A 12,191-nucleotide genomic window follows, 5' to 3' on the forward strand; every position below is an offset into this window, starting at 1 on the left:
CGGTACAACACCAGGACAGTCTCACAGTACAACACCAGGACAATCTCTCAGTACAACACCGGGACAATCTCACGGAACAACACCAGGACAGTCTCACAGTACAACACCAGGACAATCTCACGGTACAACACCAGGACAGTCTCACAGTACAACACCAGGACAATCTCAGTACAACACCAGGACAATCTCACATTACAACACCAGGACAATCTCACAATACAACACCAGGACAATCTCACAGTACAACACCAGGACAATCTCACAGTACAACACCAGGACAGTCTCACAGTACAACACCAGGACAATCTCACAGTACAACACCAGGACAATCTCACAGTACAGCCCCAGGACAATCTCACAGTACAACACCAGGACAATCTCACAGTACAGCACCAGGACAATCTCACCATGCAACACCAGGACAGTCTCACAGTACAACACCAGGACAATCTCACGGTACAACACCAGGACAATCTCACGGTACAACACCAGGACAATCTTACAGTACAACACCAGGACAATCTCACAGTACAGCACCAGGACAATCTCACCGTACAACACCAGGACAGTCTCACAGTACAACACCAGGACAATCTCACCGTACAACACCAGGACAATCTCACAGTACAACACCAGGACAATCTCACCGTACAACACCATTACAATCTCACCATACAACACCAGGACACAGTTCAACACCAGGACAATCTCACGGTACAACACCAGGACAATCTCACAGTACAACACCAGGGCAATCTCACAGTACAACACCAGGACAGTCACAGTACAACACCAGGACAATCTCACAGTACAACACCAGGACAATCTCAAGGTACAGCACCAGGACAATCTCACAGTACAACACCAGGACAATCTCACAGTACAACACCAGGACAATCTCACAGTACAACACCAGGACAGTCTCACAGTACAACACCAGGACAATCTCACAGTACAACACCAGGACAATCTCACAGTACAACACCAGGACAGTCTCACAGTACAACACCAGGACAATCTCACAGTACAACACCAGGACAATCTAACAGTACAACACCAGGACAATCTCACAGTACAACACCAGGACAATCTCACAGTACAACACCAGGACAATCTCACAGTACAACACCAGGACAATCTCACAGTACAACACCAGGACAATCTCACAGTACAACACCAGGACAATCTCACAGTACAACACCAGGACAATCTCACAGTACAACACCAGGACAATCTCACAGTACAACACCAGGACAGTCTCACAGTACAACACCAAGACAATCTCATGGTACAACACCAGGACAATCTCACAGTACAACACCAGGACAATCTCACAGTACAACACCAGGACAGTCTCACAGTACAACACCAAGACAATCTCAGTACAACACCAGGACAATCTCACAGTACAACACCAGGACAATCTCACAGTACAACACCAGGACAATCTCAGTACAACACCAGGACAATCTCACAGTACAACACCAGGACAATCTCACAGTACAACACCAAGACAATCTCATGGTACAACACCAGGACAATCTCACAGTACAACACCAGGACAATCTCACAGTACAACACCAAGACAATCTCATGGTACAACACCAGGACAATCTCACAGTACAACACCAGGACAATCTCACAGTACAACACCAGGACAATCTCAGGGTACAACACCAGGACAATCTCACGGTACAACACCAGGACAATCTCACAGTACAACACCAGGACAATCTCACAGTACAACACCAGGACAATCTCACAGTACAACACCAGGACAATCTCACAGTACAACACCAGGACAATCTCACAGTACAACACCAGGACAATCTAACAGTACAACACCAGGACAATCTCACAGTACAACACCAGGACAATCTCACAGTACAACACCAAGACAATCTCACGGTACAACACCAGGACAATCTCACGGTACAACACCAGGACAATCTCACGGTACAACACCAGGACAATCTCACGGTACAACACCAGGACAATCTCACAGTACAACACCAGGACAATCTCACAGTACAACACCAGGACAATCTCACGGTACAACACCAGGACAATCTCACGGTACAACACCAGGACAATCTCACGGTACAACACCAGGACAATCTCACAGTACAACACCAGGACAATCTCACAGTACAACACCAGGACAGTCTCACAGTACAACACCAGGACAGTCTCACAGTACAACACCAGGACAATCTCACAGTACAACACCAGGACAATCTCACAGTACAACACCAGGACAATCTCACAGTACAACACCAGGACAGTCTCACAGTACAACACCAGGACAGTCTCACAGTACAACACCAGGACAATCTAACAGTACAACACCAGGACAATCTCACAGTACAACACCAGGACAATCTCACAGTACAACACCAGGACAATCTCACAGTACAACACCAGGACAATCTCTCAGTACAACACCAGGACAATCTCACAGTACAACACCAGGACAATCTCACAGTACAACACCAGGACAATCTCACAGTACAACACCAGGACAATCTCACAGTACAACACCAGGACAGTCTCACAGTACAACACCAAGACAATCTCATGGTACAACACCAGGACAATCTCACAGTACAACACCAGGACAATCTCACAGTACAACACCAGGACAATCTCACGGTACAACACCAGGACAATCTCAGTACAACACCAGGACAATCTCACAGTACAACACCAGGACAGTCTCACAGTACAACACCAAGACAATCTCATGGTACAACACCAGGACAATCTCACAGTACAACACCAGGACAATCTCACAGTACAACACCAGGACAATCTCACGGTACAACACCAGGACAATCTCAGGGTACAACACCAGGACAATCTCACGGTACAACACCAGGACAATCTCAGGGTACAACACCAGGACAATCTCACGGTACAACACCAGGACAATCTCACAGTACAACACCAGGACAATCTCACAGTACAACACCAGGACAGTCTCACAGTACAACACCAGGACAATCTCACAGTACAACACCAGGACAATCTCACAGTTGCTTGGTATGCAAAACAACAACAGGGGAAGTTGAATGATAGCTCTGGGCCTTTTATGTTGTAATCAGAGCTTGTAATGTTGCTGGTTGATGGTGTGGTTGTGACCACACTAGCCACACCAGAGGTGCTGGTTGATGGTGTGGTTGTGACCACACTAGCCACACCAGAGGTGCTGGTTGATGGTGTGGTTGTGACCACACTAGCCACACCAGAGGTGCTGGTTGATGGTGTGGTTGTGACCACACTAGCCACACCAGAGGTGCTGGTTGATGGTGTGGTTGTGACCACACTAGCCACACCAGAGGTGCTGGTTGATGGTGTGGTTGTGACCACACTAGCCACACCAGAGGTGCTGGTTGATGGTGTGGTTGTGACCACACTAGCCACACCAGAGGTGCTGGTTGATGGTGTGGTTGTGACCACACTAGCCACACCAGAGGTGCTGGTTGATGGTGTGGTTGTGACCACACTAGCCACACCAGAGGTGCTGGTTGATGGTGTGGTTGTGACCACACTAGCCACACCAGAGGTGCTGGTTGATGCAGTTGTGACCACACTAGCCACACCAGAGGTGCTGGTTGATGGTGTGGTTGTGACCACACTAGCCACCAGAGGTGCTGGTTGATGGTGTGGTTGTGACCACACTAGCCACACCAGAGGTGCTGGTTGATGCAGTTGTGACCACACTAGCCACACCAGAGGTGCTGGTTGATGGTGTGGTTGTGACCACACTAGCCACACCAGAGGTGCTGGTTGATGGTGTGGTTGTGACCACACTAGCCACACCGGAGGTGCTCGTTGATGGTGTGGTTGTGACCACACTAGCCACCAGAGGTGCTGGTTGATGGTGTGGTTGTGACCACACTAGCCACACCAGAGGTGCTGGTTGATGGTGTGGTTGTGACCACACTAGCCACACCAGAGGTGCTGGTTGATGGTGTGGTTGTGACCACACTAGCCACACCAGAGGTGCTGGTTGATGGTGTCGTTGTGACCACACTAGCCACACCAGAGGTGCTGGTTGATGTTGTGGTTGTGACCACACCAGCCACAGCGAATGTGCTGGTTGATGGTGTGGTTGTGACCACACTAGCCACACCAGAGGTGCTGGTTGATGGTGTCGTTTTGACCACACTAGCCACACCAAAGGTGCTGGTTGATTGTGTGGTTGTGACCTCACTAGCCACACCAGAGGTGCTGGTTGATGGTGTAGTTGTGACCACACTAGCCACACCAGATGTGCTGGTTGATGTGGTTGTGACCACACTAGCCACACCAGAGATGCTGGTTGATTGTGTGGTTGTGACCACACTAGCCACACCAGAGGTGCTGGTTGATTGTGTGGTTGTGACCACACTAGCCACACCAGAGGTGCTGGTTGATGGTGTGGTTGTGACCACACTAGCCACACCAGAGGTGCTGGTTGATTGTGTGGTTGTGACCACACTAGCCACACCAGAGGTGCTGGTTGATGGTGTGGTTGTGACCACACTAGCCACACCAGAGGTGCTGGTTGATGCAGTTGTGACCACACTAGCCACACCAGAGGTGCTGGTTGATTGTGTGGTTGTGACCACACTAGCCACACCAGAGGTGCTGGTTGATGCAGTTGTGACCACACTAGCCATACCAGAGGTGCTGGTTGATTGTGTGGTTGTGACCATACTAGCCACACTAGAGGTGCTGGTTGTTTGTGTGGTTGTGACCACACTAGCCACCCCAGAGTTGCTGGTTGATGGTGTGGTTGTGACCACACTAGCCACACCAGAGGTGCTGGTTGATGCAGTTGTGACCACACTAGCCATACCAGAGGTGCTGGTTGATTGTGTGGTTGTGACCATACTAGCCACACCAGAGGTGCTGGTTGATGATGTGGTTGTGACCACACTAGCCACACCAGATGTGCTGGTTGATTGTGTGGTTGTGACCACACTAGCCACACCAGATGTACTGGTTGATTGTGTGGTTGTGACCACACTAGCCACACAAGATGTGATGGTTGATGGTGTGGTTGTGACCACACTAGCCACACCAGATGTGCTAGTGTAGGTACATTGATCTGTGTTAGTAGTGCTAACATAGCTACATTGATCCACATTCAGAGTACTAAAGGAAATGCAAATTATCCATTGCTTGACTCACAAAATCGTAATGACATGATTACAAACAAACCATACCACTGGCAGGGTTAGAACCCGCGATCAGAGAGTCTCAAAACTCCAGACCATCATGTTAGCCACTGGGGCAGCTAACCACAATAAGATTCATCAAACATTCCAGTGGTGTATAAATATACCTAGCTGGATGAATCTTATTGTGGCTAGCTGGCCCAGTGGCTAAGATAACGGTCTGGAGTTTTGAGACTCTGATCGCGGGTTCTAAACCCACCCGTGGTATGGTTTATCCATTGTTTGTGAACATTATCCTATTTCATGTTTCATCCGTTGTAATGCCAAATGCGTGTAATTGGGGTTCGTTAAATCGAAGTTTCACTGATAAGGGATTCTTGGGGATTCTTCCAGAGTATAATGTCTAGTTTCATAATATTTACTTGTTAAACACACAATTCTGACTGTTTTGTCTTCCTGTAATCATTTATAAAGTTCCACTATATACAGTCAGCTCTCTTATAAAGTTCCACTATATACCGTCAGTTCTCTTATAAAGTTCCAGTATATAGAGCTGCTTTATAAAAAGAGTTGCCTGTGCTGTAATTATTTTGAATTTGATTTAAAAAGCAATGGAGCAATATCTTGCAGTGTGTTACTTTAGCTTGGAATATTGAGTTTTGATGTTGCAACATTTGCAGAGTGAAAGGGCTGGCATTGCTGAAGCGACTATGGACGAAGCTGGCCAGCAAGCTGCGGCGACGGCGGCCAGGCCTGCCCGGCCTGCCGGGTCGGATGAGAGGCTGTGGCCGGCCGCGGCCGCCCATCCGGCCCTCCAGACGCAAGTAGACGTGGCTGATGATGCCACGAATGAGCGCGTCGTGGCTGACAATGCCATGAACGAGCGCCTCGTGGCTGACACCACCACGAACGAGCGCCTCATGGCTGATGCCACCACGAATGAGCGTCTTGTGGCTGACACCACCACGAACGAGCGCCTCGTTCTTGCTCTACGTCAGTTCGAGGAAGAGAAACGACAAACAGCTAAAACGATAGCTATGTTAGAATTTAATAACCAACATAACAAGAACAAGGTGAGGAACACAGAGCTCTTGATCCAGGCTGATGGAGCTTCCCCCCATCCCCCACAACTTTAATGATAATGGTACAGTCAGCTCTATTATAAAGCACCTCTATATAGAAAAACTTTGTAAGGGAGTTGACTGTACAGGTGCTCTTGGCTTTACAATGGTTTGGCTTATGATATTTTGACTTTATTTGGTTCAGCTTGTGATATTTTGACTATGATGGTTCATCTTATGATATTTTAACTACGATAATTATATTTTGACTCTACGATGGTGCGATAGCTATGTACATTCCTGGCAGATAACAATACCTGTTTTCAGTCACTGTAGTGATAACCAGCGTAAACATTTCATTGACTTACTTTTCAATACAGTGGACCCCCGGTTAACGATCAGCTCCCAACTCGACCAATTATGTAAGTTTATTTTTGTAAGTGCTTTTGTAGGTATATTTTTAGGGGTCTGAAATGGACTAATCTAATTCACAATATTTCTTATGGGAACAAATTCGGTCTATAACGGCACCCAAACAGACTTCTGGATTGAAATAATATCGTTATGTGGGGGTCCACTGTATTTATAGTTACAGTACCTATTTGCATATTTACTTATCCAGTTGATTTCTGCATACCGGTCAATACATGCACTGTTTTCGTATCATTGAGTCACTTTGACTTTTGTGGATTATCCTAGGTAAATTACACTACGTATGATAATTGTACTTATGTGTACAGCCTCTTCTCACTTAGCGACGTACTCGTTTACCGACAACTCGAACTTACGACGGGTTCTCTGACCAGTATGCATATCTAAATAATGTATGTTAGAGCTCATTTCCTCTATTCTGTTTATTACAATATACAGTACACTATTGCATAAACATTTAAAAATATACCGGAAATGTTATAAATGGTGCAAAGGTGACATTAAAACATTATTAGAGATGGTTGACACAAACCCACTACCATTATAGTATGCTCCTCACTTAGTGACAAATTCATTTACCAATGTGGTCTTAGGAATGCAACTCCGTCGTTAAGTGAAGAGAGGCTGTACTTACTGTGCTCAGCTGTGAGCTTGCTGGAGATAATGTTTATTTACAAACTGGGAGGTCAGACATGAATTGTACCAGTCCATATATAACAAAAAAAAAAAGGCATAATACCGTGACTGGAACGATACACAAATAACGTCATCGTAAGCTCCTCTCTTCTATGTGTGGGTTATTTGTGTATATCAGTCCATGACAGGGACCTTCCCAGTGTTTATACAGTAGGACCCCCATATCCACGGATTTGATATCAATGGTTTCAGTTATCCACTGTTTACTTTGGCCCAAAAATAAGCCTTAAATTTGCTTAATGGCCCCAAAGTGCAAAAGCCTAAAGAGAAGTTGTGAAGTGCTTCCTGTCAATGAAAAGGTGATAATTCTGGACTTATTTTGTATAATTTATCAATTAAACTTTATCATGAACCAAAAATGACATGGATATAAAGTTGACTACTATCCACAGTTTCTGGCATCCATGATAGTTATTGGAAGGTATCCGCTGGGGATACCGGAGCACTACTCCATATCCTCTGCTTATCTTCCTTTGCATAATAATGGTTAAAAATGAAAGGAACCTGGATGCAATGTGTATACAGTACTTCATATATACTTGCACATCAGTTTAGCTGATACACTTCTAGTAAATACACTATGATGTGTGAAGGTGGTGATGGTGGTGTTAAGGGATGCTAAAGTACAAGCACTCACTCTTATACTGATATTTTTATTGTTGAAAATGCAAGGGGAAATAATAATTTTACTATATACCTTTATTGTATTAAATTTATTATGTACTAAATAGTGTGTTTATACAGTGGACCCCCGGTATACGATATTAACCCGTTCCTGAGAGCTCATTGTATGCCAAAATTATCGGAAGGTGAATTAATTTTCCCCATAAGAAATAATGGAAATCAAATTAATCCGTGCAAGACACCCAAAAGTACTATGAAAAAAAGTTTTACCACATGAAATATTAAGTTTAATGCACACAAACTGAAGAAGACATGCACAGTTTGTAGTACTCTACTAACAGTAGAATACATGACACTTACCTTTAATGAAGATCTGGTGATGATTGATGGGATGGGAGGAGGAGAGTGTCGAAGTCGTTAATGTTTAGAAGGGGAATCCCCTTCCATTAGGACTTGAGGTAGCAAGTCCTTTTCCAGGGTTACTTCCCTTCTTCTTTTAATGCCACTAGGACCAGCTTGAGAGTCACTGGACCTCTGTCGCACAACAAATCTGTCCATAGAGCTCTGTACCTCCTGTTCCTTTAAAATTTGTCTAAAATGGGCCACAACATTGTCATTGCAATAGTCACCAGTACGGCTTGTAATAGCTGTGTTAGGGTGATTTTCATCCATAAAGGTTTGCAGTTCAACCCACTTTGCACACATTTCCTTAATTTTTGAAGTGGGGCACAATGGATTCCACAACTGGCATAGGCTTCTCAGGGTTAGCCCCAAACCCTTCAAAATCTTTCTTAATTTCCATACTAATTCTCACCCTTTTTACCACAGGGTTGGCACTAGAAGCTTTCTTGGGGCCCATGGTGACTTATTTTGCAGAAACAAGCACCAAAAACACTGTGATAATATGGAATGTACTGAATGTACGCTTAGATGTGAGCACACTGGCTGGCTTGTGAACACTGGCACGCATGGGGCAGTTCAGGCCACATGTGGACGCGTCCCAGACGAATCACGTGTGGCGGGTTTTTTAACGAGTGGTGAGGCAAAATTTTTGCGTTAAAATGTATCGTATGCCGGATTTAATGTATACTGATGCCATCGAATGCCGGGGGTCCACTGTATTTGCAAAAGCATTCTGGTAGTTAATTTCACAGCAGTGAGAGATACAACAACTCTAGGGTCATCACAATGACCCTGGGGTAGTCACAATGACCCTGGGGTCGTCATGGTGACCCTGAGGTTGCCACAACAACCCTGGGTTGTCACAACTTTAACCAAACAGATGTTCCATAGTTGGGTTGGTAGTGGATATCAGCTCACATGTTGAGGTTTGGGGTTCAATTCCAGGTATGGGTGGAAATATTGGGACATGTTGTTTAAGACACCTATCACTGTTCACCTAGCAGTAAGTGGGTACATGGGTGTTAGTGGACTTGTATGGGTTGCATCCTGGGACAAAATTAGCCTAATTTGCTCGAAATGCTCTGCATAGCCAGGGGCTTTCTGTATAGTAGTATGTATTATGTTCTAGTAAAAATTGTACAGGGTCAGATAGCCTGTCATGTATGTACAGGTATTGTACAGGGTCAGATAACTTGTCATTGTTTACACAGGTATTGTACAGGGTCAGATAACTTGTCATTGTTTACACAGGTATTGTACAGGGTCAGATAACCTGTCATTGTTTACACAGGTATTGTACAGGGTCAGATAACCTGTCATATATTTACATAGGTATTGTACAGGATCAGATAACCTGTCATATGTTTACAGGGTAACAGAGACCAAAGACATATTAATCAACTATCTACTGTATTTACTTATTTATTGTATATTCATGTTTGACTTCAGATATTTTTGACTTATGAGGCATCAGAACTTAACACATTGTTAAGTCAAGGAGCACCTGTCTATATAGTGGAACTTTATAAGAGAACTGACTACATGAGGAGATACATTAGGAGACTGACTGTATATAGAGGATCTTTATAAGTGAAGTGTCTGTATATAGTGGAACTTTATAAGAGAACTGTGTTGTGTGTGTGTGTTTGTGTACCAACCAATTTGTACTCAGGTTTTTGTGGTTGCAGGGGTCATGTCATAGCTTGGTCATAAAGTAAGGTTGTACCTCAACTAACAACAAACTACTCGCAACATTCCGAAACGTTTCGCCTACACAGTAGGCTTCTTCAGTCGAATTGACTTTCTGTATTCGACTGAAGAAGCCTACTGTGTAGGCGAAACGTTTCTAACTGTTGCATATGTGTCTTACCTAACAACCTGTCGGTATTGTATACCATTTTGATGTTCATCTTAACAACAAACTACTCGCAACATTGACCCTAGGCACCAACCATCCATACCTTCTTAGTAAGCAAAAGCCACCTCTACCAACATAGCCATTAACCTACCTGTTGCGATGGTCAAATATTCTACACCTTATGTGGAGGCCTACTCTCTCATTTAGGCCTACTAATAGGCATGAGCCACCAAATTTCACCGTGCAGTACAAGTATACCTGGAGAAGGTTTCGGGGGTCAGCGCCTCTGTGGCCCGGTCTGAGACCAGGCCTGTGCACAAATTCCAGCACCGGGGATACAGTGATAGTTTGGTGTAATGGTCCACACACAAATAACATAAACATCGCAGAAAGTACCTAGTGAATGCTTCTCTCTCTAATTTGAACCATCAACTGCAGATGTTTCTCGCCTTACAATGATTCCACTTAGGATATGTCAACTTTACAATGGTTTGACTTAGGATATTTCAGCTTAATGATGATTCAACTTAGGACATTCTAACTTACGATGGCTCGACTTAGGATATTTCAACTTTACGATGGTTCAACTTAGGATATTTCAACTTTACGATGGTGTGATAGGTAAGCACAGTCAGTAGTTTACACTACTGTACAGTGCTATACATTCATTGACAGGGTAAACTTGTATTCATTTATTGACTTTTCAATACAGGTACAGGTACCATCCGACTTACGACCAAGCTTTGTTCCGACCAACCAGTCGTAAGTCAAAATGGACGTAAGTCAAACCTTACGACTGAATATCAACATCACACTTTTGTAATGATTTTATTTTGTTTTATTTTAGTATTTCTTTTTTACTTTACTTTTTATGCCATTAATACTGTATTTTATACTGTGTACAACACAAACACTTGTTTATTTCCCAGAAATTTGGCATAAAAAATATGGTCATAAGTCGAGTGGTCGTATGTCGAGCAAGTCGTAAGTCAGATGGCAGGTGTATTTAGTTACAATAATTATTTGTTTCCTAGGTAGTAGGTTGGTAGACAGCAACCGCCCAGGGAGGTACTACCGTCCTGCCAAGTGAGTGTAAAACGGAAACCTGTAATTGTTTTACATGATGGTAGGATTGCTGGTGTCTTTTGTCTGTCTCATAAACATGCAAGATTTCAGGTACGTCTTGCTACTTCTACTTACACTTAGGTCACACTACACATACATGTACAAGCATATATATACATACCCCTCTGGGTTTTCTTCTATTTTCTTTCTAGTTCTTGTTCTTGTTTATTTCCTCTTACCTCCATGGGGAAGTGGAACAGAATTCTTCCTCCGTAAGCCATGCGTGTTGTAAGAGGCGACTAAAATGGCGGGAGCAAGGGGCTAGTTACCTCTTCTTCTGTATATATTACTAAATGTAAAAGGAGAAACTTTCGTTTTTCCTCTTGGGCCGCCCCGCCACCCCGCCGCCCCGCCTCGGTGGGATACAGTTGGTGTGTTGAAAGAAAGAAAGAATTATTTGTTTATTGACTAATCATATTCAACTTAAGATATTATCAAGTGAGGTTATTCTGGACCACACAGGCTCTCTGAGTTGATGATATTATCAAGTGAGGTTATTCTGGACCACACAAGCTCTCTGAGTTGATGATATTATCAAGTGAGGTTATTCTGGACCACACAGGCTCTCTGAGTTGATGTAAATATTGATTATGATTCACCGGTACCATATTGGTATCTACGAATCTTGGAACAGTTCCTGGTTGATGAGTTACCTGCCCTCATATGATGACTCCCTGACCTGTTGTGGTTAAGTTAGGGATTTGAGGCCTACTCTAGGCCTCCCAAGCCACAAGGCCCCTCTGGTGCCAGTTTTACAGGCCTATAGAGAATGACTTTGTCAATACTAAGCTACTTATGCTCCCAGCCTATGTAACAATAACCTTAGGC

General features: G+C 44.2%; 1 protein-coding gene across 4 annotated transcripts in view; it reads left to right on the plus strand.

Annotated features, from left to right (window-relative positions):
• LOC128706620 (golgin subfamily A member 4-like) overlaps positions 1-12,191 on the plus strand; it is a gene marked incomplete at its 5' end in the record, with an annotated part of 145,724 nt that overhangs the window by 101,222 nt on the left and 32,311 nt on the right. For 3 of the 4 annotated variants that reach the window (XM_070093010.1, XM_070093023.1, XM_070093016.1), the window contains 1 exon segment: positions 5,846-6,238. In XM_070093010.1, coding sequence (XP_069949111.1) covers positions 5,846-6,238 — 393 coding nt within the window. 4 annotated transcript variants of the gene reach the window in all.

This window comes from Cherax quadricarinatus, chromosome 3, assembly GCF_038502225.1.
Source record: "Cherax quadricarinatus isolate ZL_2023a chromosome 3, ASM3850222v1, whole genome shotgun sequence".
Classification (NCBI taxonomy): Eukaryota; Metazoa; Arthropoda; class Malacostraca; order Decapoda; family Parastacidae; genus Cherax; species Cherax quadricarinatus.